The sequence below is a fragment of the Thalassophryne amazonica genome, chromosome 22 (assembly GCF_902500255.1).
Source record: "Thalassophryne amazonica chromosome 22, fThaAma1.1, whole genome shotgun sequence".
NCBI lineage: Eukaryota > Metazoa > Chordata > Actinopteri > Batrachoidiformes > Batrachoididae > Thalassophryne > Thalassophryne amazonica.
Window position 1 is genome coordinate 31,609,498 of NC_047124.1, and position 21,885 is coordinate 31,631,382.

The window sequence follows — 21,885 nt, forward strand, 5'->3', positions numbered from 1 at the left end:
GGTTTTCAGATAATTTTCACAGAACATTGGTTATTTCTCCTTTGCTCAATTTCATTACTTTTTTAGCACTTGGTTTCTGACTGATAACTGGAAGACAAACAGGCATAAAAGTGGAACCTCCATCCAATTTTGATGGTGTAGGTAAATCCACAACAGAAAAATGAGTGACTGAGGCACTTTTGATTGAGATATAATGCAAAAAGTACACCAAATGGGCTTTTCAATATTTAATTTAAATGTCAACAAAATCCACAATCTGGATCAGATCTGAATCAAACTAGGTCAGGTGATAGCGAGTTCCAGTCTGCACCTCACTTTCAAATATTTAATTAACACGTAATGTGAAATATACATTAAATGGGGTTTTCAGTGTTAAATTTAAATGGCTACAAAATTCGTAATCTGGCTCAAACTGTCATTTGATGAAGGATACCATCCTACATAATGCTCTCAAATATGAAAGAACTCAATCTTTTTTGATGGTTATGAATTTTTAAAAATTCATTCGGTGTTGAGCTGGTGCCCCCGCGACCCACCTCCAGATAAAGCGGAAGTGGATGGATGGATGGATGGATGTTAAAGGATAGGGATTTTAACTACCTTTGACTTATGACCTTGAAAATTGAGTCGGTTCTTGCCTATCAGGATATGATTCCTCTGTCAAAATTTCATAACAATACATGAAAAATTGTGGGTTACAGGCTGTTAACACACAAACAGGGGCGAAAACAAAACCTTCGCCCAACTTTGTTAGCGGCGGATATCAAACCTGCTGTTCTTATTAGTAGAAAATCCACCAGCTCTGAGAACAGCAGACCAACACAATTATTTGAAGATCTGTAATGTATGAAAAAAGATGGTCAACATGAAAAATTAACATTTTGTGAAATAAGGGAAGGTCTACAAATTGCTTTTTATTATTTAAATTACTTTTCTGAGCTCCTTTGACACCAGAGAACAAAAGGACAAATGTGGCCCTTGAACCAGACTTTGTGTGTCACAGCCCGAGGTTGTTGCTTATGTGTCTTTGCAAATCTTGGCGTGTGCGCGCGCACACACACACACACACACACACACACAGAGACAGTTATAATGGATGGCACCCTCAGGGTGCGTCTCACTTTGCTCCGTGCACACGTTTAACTCCATTTTATGACATAAACACAGTCCCCTGACCAGTTTGTTCCATAATTTGCATCATTTCAGCTACTGCTGCTACAAAAGTCTTACACTGTAAGTGGAAACCCTGTTGGAAAACATCTACGTTTACTTATTATTTTTCGTTAAATTCTATCAATGGTTCCCCTGCTGTGCTGTGTTGTTGGACCGGTGAAGTTGGCCAGATTATGCCCTTGCCAAACTCAGAGTATGTACCCCACAATAGCCCAGGCTGGTTTTTCTTGTACACCCCCCCACGCATTTTTATAAATAAACCTGTATTTCATTGTCCATTTTTTTTTCTTTTTTTTTGTGTCTGTTCTACAGTTTTGAAAATCACCATCAATGACGGCGTGCAGTTTCAGAAATGCACTCCATTATGTCCGTAACTTGCTAATGTAAAAAATATAAAAGTGCATTGAGTGCGGACCTTCCTTTTTCATCTTGACTGTGGTCTCTGTTTTCATTGCAATCAGCACTCATTTAGTTTTCATGGACTTTTAAGTGATTACAACCCTGTAATGTATTTTGAGGTTGTCATCAATGTGTGAATTAAAAGCAGTTTTTTAATACATAAAATAATCAAGGATACAGTTTGGTTTGTGGGTTGGTATCATCATCTTTTGGGTTCTAGAAAGAGAGATGCAGGTAGCTTTGTGGATAAGGAGCTGGCTTGACCTCGGTTTAAATCCTGTACATGCTACCTTTCTGTGTACTTGGACAAGACTCTTAATCTGCCTTGTCTCAGTCAACCCAGCTGTAAATGGGTACCTGCCTTGGCTGGGGAAGTAACTGCGATGGACTGGCATCCCCTCCAGAGGGAGTCATACACTCTTGTCCACTTTATGCTGTGGAATTCAGATACTAGGGGAGCTACGACCTCTACCTTTGAACCCTTGAACCCCCCCTAGGTGGCTGCCAAATATATATATATATTTTTTTCTTTTCACTAAAACACCAATGTTTTCTGTCATTATTTAGTCTATTGTTGGTTTCTACTATGTATTAGATACAAGATAATTTATTGATCATATGCAGGTTAACACAATCAACAGTGCAATGAAATGCTTAGGATGAGAAGGACTGTTCAAACTCGCAGGAAGTACTAATGGCATGCAATTAAAATACCGAAAATATAAGTATATGTAAAAAATAAATAAATAAATAAATAATAATAATAATAGTCAGCAGTAGTCAGGTTGTAGTATTCACAGGTTGGAGTATTGTTCATATTGCACATAGTATTATTGCACATGACATATTGCACAGTTGTATAGCAAGTTATTGCACAGGTAATAATAAATAGTAAAAACTGACATGAGTTATGAAAGGTAAGGAGGTGACATACAAGATACAGTCATATTGATAACAGCAATAGACATATAGTGTTAAAGAAGTGGCTTAGTGCAGTGTTATTGTCATAGTTCTGTGTTATTTAGAGTTCAGTAGTCTGACAGCCTGTGGATAGTAACTGTTCCTGAGTCTTTTGGTATGGGCTGGCAGACTCCTATACCTCCTGCCAGAGGGTAACAGTTCGAATAGTCCTTTTGCAGGGTGAGTGTGATCCTTAATGATGCTGCGTGCCTTACGCTGGCACAGACTGTGGTAAATGTCCTGGATGGTGGGAAGACTGCTGCCAGTGAGGTCCTCAGCCGTGCACACCACCCTCTGCAGTGCTTTCTGACTCTGGCTGGTGCAGCTCCCGTATCACACTGTGAGGCAGCCCGTCAGCACACGCTCGATGATGCACCTGTAGAAGTTCGTGAGGATGGTAGTGTTCGTGCCAAACCTCTTCAGTCTTCTCAGGAAGTAGAGTCTCTGCCGGGCTTTCTTAACCACAGTGTTTGCATGTAAGGTCCAGGATAAGTCCTTGGTGATGTGGACTTAGAGGAACTTGAAGCTGCTGACCTGCTCCACCTCGGTGTTGTTGATGTGGATTGGGGAGTGCTGACCTCTGCGCTGTCTCCTGAGGTCCACTATCATCTCCTTAGTTTTGCTGACGTTCAGAGAGAGGTTATCCTCCTGGCACCAGCTGGTCAGTGATTTCACCTCATCTCTGTAGGCAGTCTCGTCGTTGTCAGTGATGTGGCCCAAGATGGTGGTGTCATCAGCAAACTTGAGGATCACATTAGAGCAGTGCTTGGCTGTACAGTCATACGTGAAGAGGGAGTAGAGAAGTGGACTGAGAACACAGCCCTGAGGAGCACCCGTGCTGAGGACAAGTGTGGAGGAGAGGTGTCTGCCGATTCTCACCGCCTGTGGTCTGTTAGTGAGGAAGTCCAAGATCCAGCAGCATATGGACTTCTCCAGGCCTAGGGCAGTGAGCTTGGTGACCAGTTTGGAGGGGAGTATGCTGTTGAATGCTGAGCTGTAATCAATGAAGAGCATTCTCACATACATATTCCCCTTCTCCAGATGGCTGAGGGAGGTATGAACTGCCAGAGCAATGGCGTCCTCTGTCGACCTGTTTGCTCTGTATGCGAACTGCAGGGCGTCTAGGGTGTGGGGGAGGGAGGCACAGATATGTTTCTTAATGATCCGCTCAAAGCACTTCATGATGACAGATGTGAGTGCTATGGGCCGAAAGTCATTTAGGCAGGTTGCTGTGGGGGTCTTTGGGATAGGAACAACGGTGGAGGTCTTGAGGGTGGTGGGCACAATAGACAAGCTCAGTGACAGATTGAAGATGTTGGTAAACACCTCGGCGAGTTGGTCAGCGCAGACTCTCAGCACCCGCTCTGGGATGCCGTTGGGCCCGGGAGCCTTACGAGGGTTTACTTTCTTGAACACCCGTCTCACTGTAGCTGTGTCTATGTGGAGTGTGGCGTCCTCACTGTCCACATGTGGTTTGGTGACAGGTGTGGTGTTGTCTGCGTCAAACCGGGCATAGAAGATGTTCAGCTCATCCGGGAATGATGCGCTGGACATCTCCACAGACCTGCTCCTCCCCTTATAGTCCGTCATGCAATGGAGGCCATACCACACCTGCCGTGCATCGTTGCTCTGTTGGGCAGATTCGACCCTCTTCCTATACTCCCGCTGTGATGTTCCTACAGTCTTTCTGAGGTTGTACTTGGCTGCTTTGTAGGCTTCAGGGTCTCCAGAATTAAAGGCAGCGGTGCGTGCTTTGAGTTTGGCACGTACCACTAGCCCGACCCATGGTTTCTGTTTAGGGTAGGTGCAGATGGTGGTTTTTGGTACAATATCCTCAATGCACTTCCCTATATAACCAATGACAGAGTCTGTGTATTCGTTGAGGTCTCCCTCTGCTGAGTCAGTAGACATCTGCCAGTCAGTTGTCTCAAAGCAGTACTGGAGAGCTTCGTCTGCTGCAGTGTCCCATTTGAATATTTCCCTAGGAACCGTTTTTTCCTGTTTCAGTCTCTGTCTGTAGGCAGGAAGGAGGAGGACCATGTTGTGGTCCGACTTGCCTAGAGCGGGGCGGAGGAGGGGTTTGTAGCTGTCCTTAAAGGGTGTATAGCAGTGGTCTAGGGTCTGATCTCCCCTGGTGGCCATAGTAATATGCTGATAGTATTTGGGCAATACTTTTTTCATGTTTGTTCGATTAAAGTCTTCCAAAACAATGAAAGCAGCATCGGGGTGTGTGTTTTCAAGTCCATTTATAATCCCATACAGCTCATCCAGGGCTTCGGTTTTAATAGCCTCGGATGTAGTAGGTGGAATATACGCTACACTTAGTATCACTGAGCTGAATTCTCTGGGCAGATAAAAGGGCCTTACTTTAATGGTGAGTAACTCTAGGACTGGTGTACAATGAGATGCTAGTATACGAACGTCTGTGGCCCACGAGGAGTTAATCATAAAGCACACACCCCCTCCACCCAGCTTGCCTGAGTTTTTGGTCTGGTCCAGCCGATGAATGGTGAAGTTATCTGGTGTTAACAAGCCGTCAGGCACGTCCAGTTCCAGCCAGGTCTCGCTAAAGGCGTAAACACAACAGCTTCTAATGTCCCGTTCACAGCTAATCCGTGCACGTAAATCGGCCATTTTATTCCTCAAAGACTGCATGTTGGCGAGGAGGATAGAGGGAAGCGGAGATTTATTAAGTCCCTATCGAGTTCTGCACAGAATACCAGCTCTTTTTCCTCTCTGTGTCTTTTTCTTTGTCCAGCGGCGTCGTGAAGAACAAAGAAACATGAGCGTGTTTAGGACCAGGGGCAGCATGTCCACTGCGCCGTAGAGTAGAGTGGAGGCAGTGCCTCTGTGTGTTCTGGCTCCTAATATACATATATTCAGTACTGGCATGGACTCATTGTTGGATGAAGCTATGGAGACCAGAGACATGAGTGAGTTTATCACTGAGGAAAGGATCATTCGCCCTATTGAGATATCCCATAATCCCTTGTGTGCCAGAGAAGCACTGCAGTCAAAACAAGATTATTCCTACCAAAATGTAAATTTTTATGTCTTTCATAAGGTTTTTAAGAGACTGCATGTGTGAGACCCTGAAATCTTGCGAAAACACATATTCCAAATAATCCTTCTGCTACCTTCAACCTGCATGGAATTTAATAAACGCAAACTGAATTTCAGACATTTTATATAAAGGTTGTAAAGTGTTGTAAAGGACAATCAGCAGGACGTTAAAGAGCAAACTTCCCTTGACCCAGAATAATCGCAGACCCAGGCACTTTGATTCCTCACTCAGCTTCTTAAGTGCCGCAATCAGAGCTGCCATTGATTCCAGAAATATCACAGTATCGTCTGTGAAGGTCAGGCAGCCTTTCCACACAAATAAAGACGGGTTTACACAACGCAGTCCATGCAAGCAAGCACTGAACAGTGGAGGAGAACTTCCAGTAGGTCCACGCGTTTTTGGACCGTGACATGCAATTTTGTCTTTGTGTACCACCACAATGGACTTCAAATGAAACCATCAAGATGTGCTTGTCTGGACTTTCAGCTTTAATTCATGGAGTTCAACAAAAATAATCAAATTACTATTGTCTTTCCATTTTCGTAGGTCACAAGTAATTGGGTAATCTAAATATAAAGGTTGGTGTTAATATAAATGATCACTTTTACAGCCAGTTTTCTTTAGAGAAGCAGTCACTGAATATCACTTGTATTAAAAAAAAAAAATCCTTACACGATTGTACTGTTTGTCAAATGTGTCTGGAGGAGGCAATTCTCAAAAACTGAGAGAAGGGAAGCCAACAACACCCCTAACAACTCTTTGTCTGTTGCATCAACTTCATTCTGGAGGAACAGGGAGAACTTTTTTTTTCTTGATAAATAAACAGAATATGACATTTAACCTCCAGCCTGCCAGAAGTCACGGTTGCAAACTGCAGCCTAGATTTGTTCTGTTTTTCTGCTCCACTCCTCCATGAAGCTGTAACCGGTGATACAACAGGCAAAAATTTCCCAGATTGGTTACTCCTGTCCAGTATTGATCCAATGTTAAGGCCACACAGAACCACATGTTGTGGTTTCTCTGGATCACATACAAATGAATTTGTATGAATCTGTGTCGAACATGTGAGGTGCAGGTGTTGCGCTCAAATTGTCCATTCCAGTTTTCTATTATGAGGTCGGTGCCTTAAGTCTGGTTATAATTGACTGAGAGCTGCACTTGTTATTTAATCTGTCATTTGAGTAATGTCCAACCTATTTATTTATTTCTACCATTGCTGTCTTTGTTGCTTCAATTTTTTATTTATTTATTTTTCTGGTCTCCAGTTGATGAAGATGCCTCGAGGCAGAAGATTTCAGTTGAGCTGTATCAAGGCTGGGAGCAGAAGAGGGCCAGTGCAGAGCAAGAACAACGAGCCTGGTAAGACACATTTTATATTTACTTTAGCTAGCAAATAATGTTGCATTCATGCGGTTTATGGATTTGTGGCTTTTTTGTTTGTTTTTTTTCCCCGATGGCCATCGGGTATTGCAAAGGCTTTGTGTCTGTCTATCTGTCTGTTTGTCTGTGCTCAGTATAAGTCCAGTCCCGTTACTGCCAGAGTCTTCGAATTCACAGGGAACATTGTTGGGACACAGACCTTGAACAAGTTTAAAGATGGTTAACCTTGATGTATTTTAAGAGGTATTTTCAGATGCTAAAAAAATCACATTCTGTTCTGATTTTGTGGTGGGTGTGACAGCCAATCAGAGTAGAATTGCACTGTGATGTCAGTGGCTGCTCTCTCCAAAACCACTTTTTGTTTGCTTATATACATGTTTCTCATAGTTTATGTAAAAGCTAATGAGAAATGAACACTTCTAAAACTGAAAATGCTGTTTATGGAACCTAATGACACCTCTGAACTTATCATTTAGCGGATGTTAGCATGACAACGTCACAGGCTGGTAGCTAGCTGTAAAACTCTGTTTTATTTGTGTGTAAATATAACACCTTTATCATATATTATGTAAAAGCTTGCGAGAAATAAACGCTTCTAAAACTGAAAATGCTGTTTTTGGAACCTAATAACACCCCTGGAGTGATTTTCAAACATTTTGCAGATGTCAGCGTGCACGCTAATTTCCACTCTTGTCAAAAGCTCATGTACACGCAGAGGTTCACACTCCTGCAGACGCCGTTAAAACATAAACATTGTTTATGATAGACTGATTGAGGGGCTTGATAAAATGTGTACAAATTGTACGTAAGACAGCAGGATCTTAATAATGAATTAAACTGCAAATTACAAAGAAAATAGTGCTCATATGGCCAAGGGTAGTTTAGCATTGTGTTATATTTAAAAATGTTAAGAGTAAGCCAGTAAAATCCAAGGTTTTATTTAAAAATAAGAACTTTAGCCCTGTTTTTCATTCTCTTTTTTTTTTTTCCAACTTTTGCCTCCTTCCTGGGATACTGAGAGATTGACTCTGGTTACCGCTTCAGCGTCGATTCCTGTTCCGAGATTTCATTATGAACCGAAGACATTTTCGGGTGTGACCGTTTTCCACTTTCATTAATCGTGAAAAAGGTCAGCGCCGATCTCCCTGATCCCCACTGTGTTTCCAATCTACCTCTCGTCTTAAGCACATCAGCACTTTTTCTCCTCCTCTTTCCCTCCTTCTTTTTCTTTCTGGATCAATTAATCATGCCTGAGAGGGGCGCGCACTATCCTGAGGTAATTTCCTGGGTGTTGAGTGGGTGAGCCATTAGGTCTGGCTGATGAGGAAACGTACTCTTCATGTGAGCAGAGTCTTCTGTCTTCCTCTTGCCTCCTCTCAGAAGCAGCAGGTGTACTTGCCAACTTGCCAAAATGTCTGATAATTAATTGTTTGGCTGCTTCTCTCAATAATCCTTGATTATTTCCAAAACACTGTGTGCACAGTTATCAGGCCAGTGAGTATTCTGACCTGCTCATCATTTCTGTGAAAATAAACAAGTTTTCCCTTCTAGCTGCATAATAATTCCTCACATTAATAGATGCCTAATAATTGTGCACACATACAGTATCCACTTGTCGGCCATTTATTAGGTACACCTGTTCAATTGCTTAGCACAAATAGCCAATCACATGACAGCAACTTAATGTATTTACGCATCTGTACGCGGTGAAGACGACTTGCTGAAGTTCAAACCGAGCATCAGAATGAGGATGAAATGGGATTTAAGTGGTTTTGAACGTAAAGGTGCCAGACGGGCTGGTCTGAGTATTTCAAAAACTGCTGATCAACTGGGATTTTAACACACAACCATCTCTAGGGTTTGCAGAAATTCCAGAAAATTAGAAGGTATCCGGTGAGAAAATGCCTTGTTGATGTTGGAGGAGGATAGGCAGACTGGTTGAATGAGCAACTGCGTGATGCTATTACGAGGGGAGCTACGACCACTACATTTGCACCCCTCCCCCAGGACTAAACAAACCAACTTTTTTAGGTTCCTTAGATAACCCCAAAATACAATCAGGATGTTCCCAAACATAAAAACTGACCTCAAGCCAGTTATCCAAGATGGTGTCCAAGATGGTCGCCAAATAGGGTTTTTCACTAAAACACCTTTAAACAACATATAAACAACTTGAATATCACAGAGATTCAATGATAATGGTCTATTGGTGGCCATTTTGTACGCCATTTTGAATCTTAAACCATGAATAAATTTAGTTTAGGCACAAATGAGTTTGCTGTGACCTGCAATGGTCTTCCCATTGAATCTCTGTGATATTTAAGTTGTTTATATGTTGTTTAAAGGTGTTCTAGTGAAAAACCTTATTTTGGTGGCCATCTTGGACACCATCTTGGATACCTGGCTTGAGGCCAGTTTTTATTTTTGGGAACATCCTGATTGTGTTTTGGGCTCATCTAAGGAACCTAAAAAAGTTGGTTTGGTTTAGTCCTGGGGGGGGGGAAGCAAAGGTAGTGGTCATAGCTCCCCTAGTATATAATGTCTATATGGACCAGCATCTCTGAGGAATGTTTCCAACACCTTTTTGAATCTATGCTATAAAGAATGAAGGCAGTTCAGAAGGCAAAGGGGGTCCAACCTGGTACTAGCAAGGTGTACCGTATAAAGTGTATGATACAAATGTATTTTCCCAGCAGAAAGCCAAATTTCATATTTCCGAGAGCACTGTGTTTGTTCAGTGATAAAATTACTTCTCAGGAATATAGCTTTGTGAGTAATTCTGTACACAGTGTACGTTTTAGTGACTAGAGAATGCTATATGGCTAAATACGTTTGTCTCCATTGTACTGTTTTTTTTTGTTTTTTTAGAAGTACATCTGGTATTAAATGGTAAATGGGCTGCATTTATGTAGCGCTTTTCCATCTGCATCAGAGGCTCAAAGTGCTTTACAATAATACTTCACATTCACCCCAGTGTCAGGGTGCCGGCATGCAAGGTGCTCACTACACACCGGGAGCAACTAGGGGATTAAGGACCTTGCCCACAGGCCCTTAGTGATTTTCCTGTCAGGCTGGGATTTGAACCAAGGATCCTCTGGTCTCGAGTCCAACGCTTAACAACTAGACCATCACCTCAGCTAAGCTGAGAGCCGTGTTCCAATTATCCTTGAATTCATAAGTCGCAACTGTGAATGATGTTACACTTGAGGTACACATGCCCCAGTTTCCACACAACACTGTAAGTCAGAACATAAACTGGACATATCCGAGATTTTGATTATGAAGTGCTACAAAAATACACGATCCACCAAAAAGCCCTCATGGAAGACGACAAGATGGTGCAAGTATTTAAATTTTTACTGCTCAGTTTGTAGCCAGTCAGTGTTAGCAACATCTACTGGGTTAGCCAGTATTAGCACATAAAAATACCAGAGCAATGTGTCCACAGACAGCAGGAGGACAGTACTGTATGAACGAATTATAAAAACGGGTCACAAAAAAAGAACAAGTCCTAAAACAAACAAAACAAAAACAGTGAAAATTACAGCTTTCACTGCTATCGATGCGCGTCTTGGGTCATGAGCTCGTGGTACCTGGTGTTTTGGGGGTATTAAGATGGTGTCAGACGTGATGACCCGATATGAAATTAATGTGATTCCGTAGGAAATGTTCAGGATTGTACTGTTCACTCAGTGTTTTAGTCAAAACCCAAACCCTGAAGGCAAAGGCAAATGCCAAGGCTTTGATCGCTCAAGGCCAAGGTTGAAACCTCAGTGAAAGCTAGAAATAATAAACATGAAACTAACATGGTGGTTCACAAACAAAAAAGAGACATTAACAACATGATCATTCATCTTCACAACGTGGTATATTGTGATTTTTTTTTTTCTTTTCTTCAGGAACAGCAGCTGTGTCCTTCAAAAGTACTCTTCTGTGTTGTACAGTTTGGGTTTTCTTAGGGAACTAAAATGTGTTAAATACAATAAGCCTTCAGATTTTCTTGAGGTGACCAAGGCTTTGAGTCCTCAAGGTCATAGTATTTAAAGTCAAAGCCAAACATGGATTTAAGCTGCTTGAGGGCAAGAGAAGAGCAACAAGGTACAGCAACAGAAGGTTTGCTATGTGCCTGTAGAATACAGCTCTTGTTCAGGTTCCATTGTGGAGGTTTGGGCATGTTCAAAATCTCATTGTGTCTTCTGAAACAGATTTTGGGCTTCGCCAATGAAGTTGGGCGTTATGTTTTCATCCCTGTTTGTGAACAACCTGTAACCCACAATTTTTCATATGTCGTTATGAAGTTTTTACAGAGGATTCATATCCTGATAGGCAACAACAGACTGAGGAAAAACCTTACAGAATTGGAAAAATCCCTATCTTTAATATTGAATGAATTTTCAAAAATTCATAACTGTCAGAAAAGATCAAATTTGTTTAATATTTGAGAGCTTTATATAGATGGTATCCTTTATCAACTGACAAAGTTTGATCTTGATCCGATCCAGATTACAGATTTTGTAACCATTTACATTTAGCATTGAAAACTCCATTTAATGTATATTTTACATTATATCTTAAACAAATGTGCTCCAATCATGCTCATATTTTAAAGTGAGGCGCAGACTGGCACTATCACCTGACAAAGTTTGATCCAGATCCGATCCAGATTCCACATTTTGTGGCCATTTAAATTTAACATAGAAAACCCCATTTAATGTATATTTTACATTATATCTTGATCAAACATGCGCTGATCACTCATATATTTGAAAGTGAGGTGCAGACTGGCACTCACTATCACCTGACAAAGTCTGATCCAGATATGATCTAGATTGTGGATTTTGTGGGCATTTTGAATTTAATATTGAAAAACCCACTTGATGTACATTTTGCATTATATCGCAATCAAAAGTGCCTCAATCACTCTCATGTGTGACAATGAGGTGCAAACTGGCACTCTCAATGAATAGACTGCATCTGATCCGTATTGCGGATTTAGTGGATATTTGATTTTAACATTGAAAAGCCCTTTTGATCTGTATTTTGTATTATACTTTAGCTTATGGAAAGGCATTTCTAACAGAAAGTTGCCCTTAGTGTTGGCAGAGGTTTGCGCTCTGTGAGCACGATGCTCCAGTTATAACATTTGTGTTGCTTGAAACATCTTTTCTCAGCTTGGCCACAAGTCATTATTTGTTGTGTTCATTGTCCCAATGACGCTGTGTAAAATTTGCGCTGGTAATTTTCATGTTGTCTGCTGTTTTTTCATGATTTTAAAACACTGGTTCATTCCATCCCTTATATACATACATACATATGTACTCATTACCAACCCCCAGAGCAAGCACACAGGCGACAGTGGTAAGGAAAGACTCCCTCTGCTGATATTGAGGAAGAAACCTCAAGCAGACCAGACTTCAAGGGGCGACCCTCTGCTTGGGTCATTCTACAAACACATTTAACACAACACAAGCCCAAATCCCATCATCATAAACATACTGTAGCTAGTGAACACCATATCTTTATATAAATATTTAAATTGTATATAACTGTATAATTGTATATAAATATTTACTGTTTACTGTTTATTTCGAACAAGTGACACAAGGTAAGTCTTGTTCATATTTTTTAATTTTATTTCTTTTTAAATCAGGCCGTTTCATTTGAGATTTTGTGTGCATTGTTGTCGGGTACTTCTGTTATTGGACTTTTCTTTGTTTATTATGTTGATTCCTAGGAAAGCCCTATATATACATGGTGTAGCCATAAAGTAACGGTCCTTTTTATTTTTTTTAAAAACTATATGGATTTCATTCATATGTTTTTACGTCAGACATGCTTGAACCCTCGTGCGCATGCGTGAGTTTTTCCACGCCTGTCGGTGACGTCATTCGCCTGTGAGCACGCCTTGTGGAAGGAGTGGTCCCGCCCCCTTGTCGGATTTTCATTGTCTGGAAATGGCGGAATGAAAAGGACTTTTTTTCCATCAGAATTTTTTCAGAAGCTGTTAGAGACTGGCACCTGGAAACCATTCGAAAAATTTATCTGGGTTTTGGTGAAAATTTTACGGGCTTCACAGAGAATAAGGACTTTAGCTACAGCTTTAAGGACCCCTTTAAGGACGGTCGGTGCACCGCGCTCCGAGCTGCGAAGTCGCGGCACAAACCACTGGATCATTTCTAAGCTGATGGCTCTGTGGATACGAGACCATCGTGTGCTCTTTCTCTGGTTTTCACAAGAGCTGGACATCAGCCATTTTCCGGCAGATTTCACTTTTAACAAGAGATTTTGTCATGGAAAGCCGCGCGGAGGCTTCGCGCGTCACGACCGATTCGCTGATGAAGCGAGACAAAGGAACACCTCCGTTTCGGAGTGTTAGAGGACAAGTTTGGACATGCCTATCTTGGCTTTCAGTGCTTACCAGTCGAGTGAGTATAAGAGAACTTGTGGAGAGCTGGACATGTCCCAACTTGTCCTCTAACACTCCGAAACGGAGGTGTTCCTTTGTCTCGCTTCATCAGCGAATCGGTCGTGACGCGCGAAGCCTCCGCGTGGCTTTCCATGACAAAATCTCTTGTTAAAAGTGAAATCTGCCAGAAAATGGCTGATGTCCAGCTCTTGTGATAACCAGAGAAAGAGCACACGACGGTCTCGTATCCACAGAGCCATCAGCTTAGAAATGATCCAGTGGTTTGTGCCGCAACGTCGCAGCTCGGAGCGCGGCGCACTGACCGTCCTTAAAGGGGTCCTTAAAGCTGTAGTTAAAGTCCTTATTCTCTGTGAAGCCCGTAAAATTTTCACCGAAAGCCAGATAAATTTTTCGAATGGCTTCCAGGTGCCAGTCTCTAACAGCTTCTGAAAAGACTCTGATGGAAAAAAAGTCCTTTTCATTCTGCCATTTCCAGACAATGAAAATCCGACGAGGGGGCAGGACCACTCCTTCCACAAGGCGTGCTCACAGGCGAATGACGTCACCGACAGGCGTGGAAAAACTCACGCATGCGCACGAGGGTTCAAGCATGTCTGACATAAAAACATGAATGAAATCCATATAGTTTTTGAAAAAAATAAAAAGGGCCGTTACTTTATGGACAGACCTCGTATTATTACGTGTGAATTTTTGGTATACAAATTGCATTGGATTACACTGGTCAACAAATTTTTCTTTTTTTTTTTCCTTGTATGGACCTTTAGAACTGATTTTGTGGTGCTGAATCGGAATCTAAGGTCAGATTTCCTCTATCACGTCATGTTTTTTTGCAATCTACATGTTCCGCATTGATGGATTACTCAAAAGTTGCACATTCATTCACAGTTTTGATGCCACTAATCATGCACAAAAGCAGCTTCAAAAGCGTAGTTTTTAAACCAGGTTCGCAAAATGTGAACAAGAGCCGTAATATTGTTTATGGCGCCGAAGATGTGTGCGCGACTGCAGCTTTTGCTGCGATGCTTGATTGATACGAAAATATGTTTTCATGTCTCAAAAATGTGATGTGATTGGCGAAAAACTAACACCAGATTTGGATTCAGCGCCCTCAAATTACACAAAATCTGTTGGAAAAACTCCATGCAAGAAAAATCGTGTTGACCAGTGTTATAAGTCGCAGAACTTCAAGTAGTTAAACAACAACAACAAAAAACAAGCCTGTGACTTGTTGTGTGGAAAATGTGGTAAGTTCATCTGATACATCCTGATCATGACAAGCCGAGTCACGACCTGCAAGTTTTGCCTCACTTAGCTCTAGCTCTAGCTCTAGTTTTAGATGCGTTTCTCGTGTTTGGAACAAAAGTTTAATCAGTGTAGTGTTTATTTTGAACGCACACACCGTCACTGGCTCAGCGGGTACCTGATGATAATGTCTGGTCGCTCTGAATTAGCCCCTTGTCTGCTGTCAACATCTGAAAGGCGCACTGCCTAATGGACGAGACCCGGTGGTAAGTGGCTAATCAGTCGTCTTAAAGTTTCTTGACTTTTAATGAGGTAAACGTCAGGATCCTCTCTATGCTAGCAGCCTCTTTCTCATGACATTTTCACCTGTTCAGTGACCACAAGAAGCTGTTTACTGTGAATTTTGGCACATTTCAGTGGAGTTTTTTCTCCTCAGAAGACTTGACTTTTTTTCCCCCTAGCTCTTAATAATTTTCTATACTTTTCTGATATTACGATTATATATACACCTTTTTCCTGAGCCGCTTGGGTGGGTAGGGAGAGTAACCTACCACCCCTGGTTCTCAAGACCAGGTACCTAAGTGGCTCTACTCTACTCTTTTCTACTCTGCTATTTTACTCTTCCTTTTTAGATATTTAGATATACCTTTGTATACTGGTATAGTTCCACCTTAGAATTAGAATATAATATATAAGATATACTTTACTGAATTTTCATGTAGTTACTTAACTTCCAGTTCTGTGCTTGGTGATTTCATTACCCCGGCAGACTGGTTTAGGTTAAGTTTTGATATGACATGTTTATTCATGCCTGGTAATCTTCATATATGTTCTATGTACTGTTTTTATATTATATACTTATTCCTAGCTATTCTTACTTTCTACTTTTTTAATATGTTTTTTTCCCCTAGCTATTAATAATTTTCTATTCTTTTGTGATATTACGATTATATATTCCTTTTTCCTGAGCCACTTGGGTAGGTAGGGAGAGTAACCTACCACCCCTGGTTCTCAAGACCAGGCACCTAAGTGGCTCTACTCTACTCTTTTCTACTCTCCTATTTTACTCTTCCTTTTTAGATATTTAGATATACCTTTGTATACTGGCATAGTTCCACCTTAGAATTGGAATATAATATATAAGATATACCTTACTGAATTTTCATGGAATAACACAACTGTGTTGTGTTGCTTGTTTGTACAGTATAAGTATTAATATGAAGTTATATCCTTGCTACATTCAGCTTGTGTTGAATTCATCGCTTTCTCAGCATGTCAGTGTTTTTTTGCTCTTCTGTATTTGTATTAGTGTACGTGTTAAATTTTCCCAGCTAATCGGCTGGTTCATTCATCGCAGCCATCAAGGTGCATTTTGGGAGTTGGGGAGAGTTTAAAAGGTGTGTTTCAGTGGTGGGATTTGGCCCGATCGATAAGATTAGAAAGCGTGTCAGAATGTAGCGATGCTGAAACATGAATTAAAGCTTTCAAAACATTAAATGAGCCTGCAGTTTGGCTCTGACAATGTTTTTTGTGGTTATTATAAAATAATTATTCTCGTGGAATATTGGCAGCGAGGGAATACAATGTTTGAGCTTCGACATGAATTGGTTGGCCAGATTAATTAATTTATTTTTTATCAGAACATGTAAGCTTTATTGTTCATGTTCATAGTGGCTTTATAATAATCACATTCCTAATTTTTTTTCTCAGTCGGGGTTGACTTATGTTTCTTATTCAAGTTGAAAAGATGGGTCACACAAGCACAAGTGTAATTTGCTGTGCTCGGTGACTGAACTTGAACTTCGTCTCTTTGCTTTGCTTCTCTAATTGTACTTGTCTATTCTTTTGTCGTTACTGCCAGATAAGTGAGACTTGCACTTTCTTATAATTGGAGCAGATGAAACAAACGCAGTATCTTTTCCCTTGTGGTTACTCAGGCAATCATCGTATTAATGGAGTCATTCAGTCAGTGGGTCCACACAATTTCCACAAGTAACCAGCGCACTTTCTATTTTTGGTCATGTTGGCATGCATCCGCTGGTGCCACTCGTCCATCGCAACAAAAACTGTATGTGATCCTGTATGGCAATTAATCCAAACAATCTATGTCATTCTCTCAGTAGTACCATCTATCTACCCTAGCCAGGTGAAACATGGGTGTCCCCTTAGCACCGCTGGGTTCCTCAACACTGAGGCACATGTGCTGAACCATACAGAGAGAAACCCGCCACTTAATGAAATATAAGTGATACTTCTCATCCGAGTCTCCCAACGTGACCACTCTGGTGACTCAGTCAATCAATCAATCAATCAATTTTTTTATATAGCGCCAAATCACAACAAACAGTTGCCCCAAGGCGCTTTATATTGTAAGGCAAGGCCATACAATAATTATGTAAAACCCCAACGGTCAAAACGACCGTTGGGGTCAGTCATTCCAGCAGTACTCAGGGGTCATCTGAAGAGACCTAGTCCCAAAGACATCTTGTCATTGCCTTAGGTCAGTAGTTGGTATTGATGTTGCACAGCTGTACAGTACACACACGATGATAACATAAAACAAAAAGACCAGGCTATCAAATTGCTTGTGAAGCCTTCTTTTCGTCACTAGTTCCTGATAGCTACTGAGGCTTCATTTGTTTATTCTTGTCCAAGCTGTCAAATCATAATTGCGTAGCGATGGCATTTTAAATTCCGACAGTACAGGTAGTGACCATACACATTTTTGTTCTCTGGACAGGGGATGGTCAAACGGGTTGCATCCATGTGTACACAGCACCCCCTTGTTACCGCTATAAGTCATCAACATGGGGTATTGCTTTTGCATTGGATGTATGTGCTCTGTCGAACAAAGTCATGGATTAGTTAGCACTTGAACACTGTGGTTCTTGAGACCTAGTTATAGGGATGGGGACAAGACCACCTACATATATGGAGTCAGGGTCAAGACCAAGCATTTAAAGGAGCTTTGAGTGTTAGCTGAGACCAAGGCTTTGAGTTTTTGGAGTGGTCAAGACAGAGTCTTTGGAGGAGACACGACAGAGTAAAGACCCAGACCTAAAAAAAAAAACCCTCTGAGAATACTAGGGGAGCTACGACCATGAGCTTTGCACCCCCCAGCCCCAGGACTAAACCAAACTAACTTTTTTTAGGTTCCTTAGATGACCCCAAAACACCAGGATGTTCCCAAAAATAAAAACTGGCCTCAAGCCACTTAGCGAAGATGGCGTCCAAGATGGCTGCCAAGATGGGGTTTTTCACTAAAACACCTTTAAACAACTTAAATATCAGAGATTCAATGGGAAGACCATTGCAGGTCACAGCAAACTCATTTGTGCCTAAACTAAATTCATTCATGGATTTAAGATTCAAAATGCCATTAAAAATGGCTGCCAATAGACCCTTATTAAAATACATAGTAGGAAGTTGATTATATGTTGTTTAAAGGTGTTATAGTAAAGAAGAAAAAAAAAAAACAATTTTGGTGGCCATCTTGGATAACTGGCTTGAGGCCAGTTTTTATTTTGGGGACCTCCTCATTGTGTTTTTGGGTCATCTATGGAACCTAAAAAAGTTGGTTTGGTTTAGTCCTGGGGGTGCAAAGGAAGTGGTCGTAGCTCCCCTAGTAGAAATGTTGATAGGGAAGAGGAACTCAGTAACTCTGTTCAGGTCAACCTGAACATTGCATGAAAGTTTACATTGCTTAAACATTGCTCCAAAGTTTAAGACAAAAAATAAAATTATACCAAAAGTGAACATGTTATCAAAGACTCTGACACTGAGCTCTTTTGATGGCTCACAATAATGTCTTAATAATTAATATGATAATTATATTGTTTAATTTATATGTATACTTATTCTACTCTGAGACAACCTCAAGACTCAGTAGAATTTCTTTAAATTTCAAGACGACGCTCAATAAGTGAAAAGGTGGTCTTGAGACCAAGACCAGACTGGAGTACAACACCACGAATAAGTTATGGTCAAATCCTTGTCACTACTGTAATTTTTACACATAAATCTGGACACTTTAATTTTGTGTATGTGCTTTCACACTTTTCTGTATTAACATTATGTGCAGGCAGGGGACACAAATATAGACAAACCCATCCATCCATTTTCTTCCGCTTTATCCGGAGTCGGGTCGCGGGGGCAGCAGCTCGAGCAAAGCCACCCAGACCTCCCGATCCACACACACCTCCCCCAGCTCCTCCGGGGGAACCCCAAGGCGTTCCCAAGCCAGCCGAGAGATGTAGTCCCTCCAGCGTGTCCTGGGTCTTCTCCGGGGCCTCCTCCCAGTGGGACGTGCCCGGAACACCTCTCCACCGAGGCGTCCAGGGGGCATCCGGAAAAGAGCGGCTCGACTCCGAGCTCCTCACCCTATCTCTAAGGGAGCGCCAAGCCACCCTGCGGAGGAAACTCATCTCGGCCGCTTGTACTCACGATCTCGTTCTTTCGGTCATGAGCCAAATCTCATGACCATAGGTGAGGATCGGAACGTAGATCGATCGGTAAATCGAGAGCTTTGCCCCCTACTCAGCTCTCTCTTCACCACGACGGTCCGATATAGCGACCGCATCACTGCAGATGCTGCACCGATCCGTCTATCTATCTCACGCTCCATCTGTCCCTCACTCGTGAACAAGACCCCGAGATCCTTAAACTCCTCCACTTGAGGCAAGGACACTCCACCGACCTGAAGAGGGCAAAGCATCTTTTTCCAGTCGAGAACCATGGCCTCGGATTTGGAGGTGCTGATTTTCATCCCGGATGTTTCACAGCAGTTGTAGCCAATCTAAAAGAATCATTCTATTGAGATTGGGTTGTTGTACCTGTGAAATTGAAGAATAAGGGAAACGTTGAGTTGATAGTTGAGGTATTTTGTTTGTTTTTCCCTTTTGTCAGAAAGTACCAAAGTTTAGCTAACAAGACAACGCCATGCCATAGTAGCTTTGGCGTCTGACACTGTAAAGATCCTAGGAAAGGTTGAATACATGGAATCCTAAAAAGTTAGATTGAACATAAATAATTGCTTCTGCAGTGTATTTGATTCTGGCCATACCTGAATAATTATTTCTGGTATTTCCCAGCTCTTTATTGGTGGAGCACCCTTAGGTGAGTGAATTGTGGATGTAACCAAAAGGGTGACAAAACATGCAGTATGGGTGCCCTCAGGAGCAGGATTGGGGTCTTCTTGTCAAACCATTTTTGAGAAAATGTTGGATAAGGTTACTAATTGTGAGTTCCACACTTACAATAGGTTTATTGTTAAACTTAGTGCCTGAATGTCAGTGGTAAGAAATTGAATGTGGCATACAAAGGCACAAGTGGGTCTGGATGGAAAGATGGAAATGGGTCTGAGTGGGGTCCAGTACCAGGATTATAGAGTTGATTAGAGATGATGTTTGGTACAGAACTATAAACAGTTTGGTTAACGTCTTTGAAACTGTGTGGCCTGTGTTTATGTGTGGGGCTATACGTGAAGTCTCCATGGTTTCCTTTGGTAGTAGTGAGGTGAGGGTTCTGCAAGGAGTTCATTTGGGTGCTCCTAAACTCCTTTGTAGCACGAAGCAGCTGCAGCGAGCAGATTTGCTTTCGCTTCTTCTGTGAGGTATTGAATTAAAATGACTGTGGAAAGGAAGAGGAAAAAGAGTGATGCAGGGAACAGGAGCAGCAAACCAATAACAGCCCTATCCAGCATCACCATTTCATTCCAGTCTTCTGATTCTCTGACATCTCTCATATCTGTTGTTTTGTCTTTTCATGATTCTCTCTTGTTTGTTTCTTCTTGTGCCTTTTTCCTTTACTTTATCTAATTATCTCTTCCAGTCTTCCTCTGTTTCGCTCGCCATATGTTGGAGAGCTCCGCTTTAACATTTAAAGCTCAGTCATTGTGAAATGTTTGTCATTTGGGCATGCAGTTAACTGACTTTGATTGGGCTGAGGTGATGTATTTATATGTCAGGAGTTGGACTGTGAACACTGACCTTTTCTCAGAGCTTGTTTTTGCTCTTCATTAATTGCCTCTTAAATCTTATGTCGCTCACAGGCAAACATCCAGTCTGTGCTACATTATTAAAAAACAGTATTCCCCAGTCTCACTTCATTTATTCATTACTGTCTTAAAAAAGTTGTGATCCCCCCCCCCCCCCCGAAATGTTCATCTGCAACAAAGACCCAATGTCTGCTTATTATTTATTTATAATGCAAGCTCTGCATTAAAAATCAAAACATAATGATCTAATTAATGTTGTTATATGATTCGCAAAATGCAAGTAAACTGCTTCTTGTAGTTGCTGAACAAATGAGGTCAAATGAGGTAAACATACAGTGTAATTATTTATAGAGCAAACGCCATGCTAGCAAGCAGAAGGTAATAAGCTAATTGATGTTGTAATTGGAGCAAAACTTGAGTAAACTCCTTCTTTAGGCTACTGAATAGACAATCATAGTGTATGTGAGGTAAAAGTTTGAAACCTTTGGCAAAACATTTGTTAAAGATAATAGACTTGGGTATTTTTATAGCTTGGCTTCTTCTATTATGTTTTGTACAGGAAAAGTGTTGCTCCAAGTGATATGAAAAGTTATGTTCCCTTTTTTTATTTTGAAGTGTGTTCTTCCAGTTTGAAACCATTATTTCTTAAATTTATTAGCTCTCCAGGGCAAAGAATGTCGTTGTCATCGTCTTCTTCACTACAGTGTGAATATTATTACTTCATTCAGTATGCAGGAGTAGCTTGTCACACGTGTAGACTGTACCATCTTTTCAACAACTACACAAAAATTCTAACTTGTACTCAAGAATATATGGGCCTTCTTCCTCAGGAAGATCTTCTGTGATCTTTAGCAAATGCAGGAGCTTACAGTTCAGGTTGCATCTGGGAGTGTGTACTCGTGTTGTACACCATTGCGCCCACTAAAATAACAAAACATCATTTGATCTTTATTGCAACTGCCCAGGCAGATGGCCTCTTGAAAGTCACTGTCTGTCTGCCACTATCCTCTTGGCCTTTAACCACCGCTGGATCTTATATGCTGAGAAATGCATCACTCACAATGAGAGTCTCAACTCATCTGAATCTCCCTGAGTAAGTGTTTGACAAAGTCATTCCAGTGGTACCCAGGGATCCCCTGAGAAGACCTAGAACCAAAGACGGCGTCCAAGTCTAACAAGCATACATGAAGATGGGAAGCATCGGGATCCATCGCTTTCTTGCCAGCCTGTTGATATTACCAAACC

General features: G+C 41.4%; 1 protein-coding gene across 3 annotated transcripts in view; it reads left to right on the forward strand.

Moving 5' to 3' along the window:
* Window positions 1-21,885, forward strand: part of chchd3a (coiled-coil-helix-coiled-coil-helix domain containing 3a) — a 203,861-nt gene that overhangs the window by 29,060 nt on the left and 152,916 nt on the right. For all 3 annotated transcript variants that reach the window (XM_034163454.1, XM_034163455.1, XM_034163456.1), the window contains exon 4: window positions 6,862-6,955. In XM_034163454.1, the coding sequence (XP_034019345.1) occupies window positions 6,862-6,955 (94 nt within the window). The remainder of the gene's footprint in view (window positions 1-6,861; window positions 6,956-21,885) is intronic.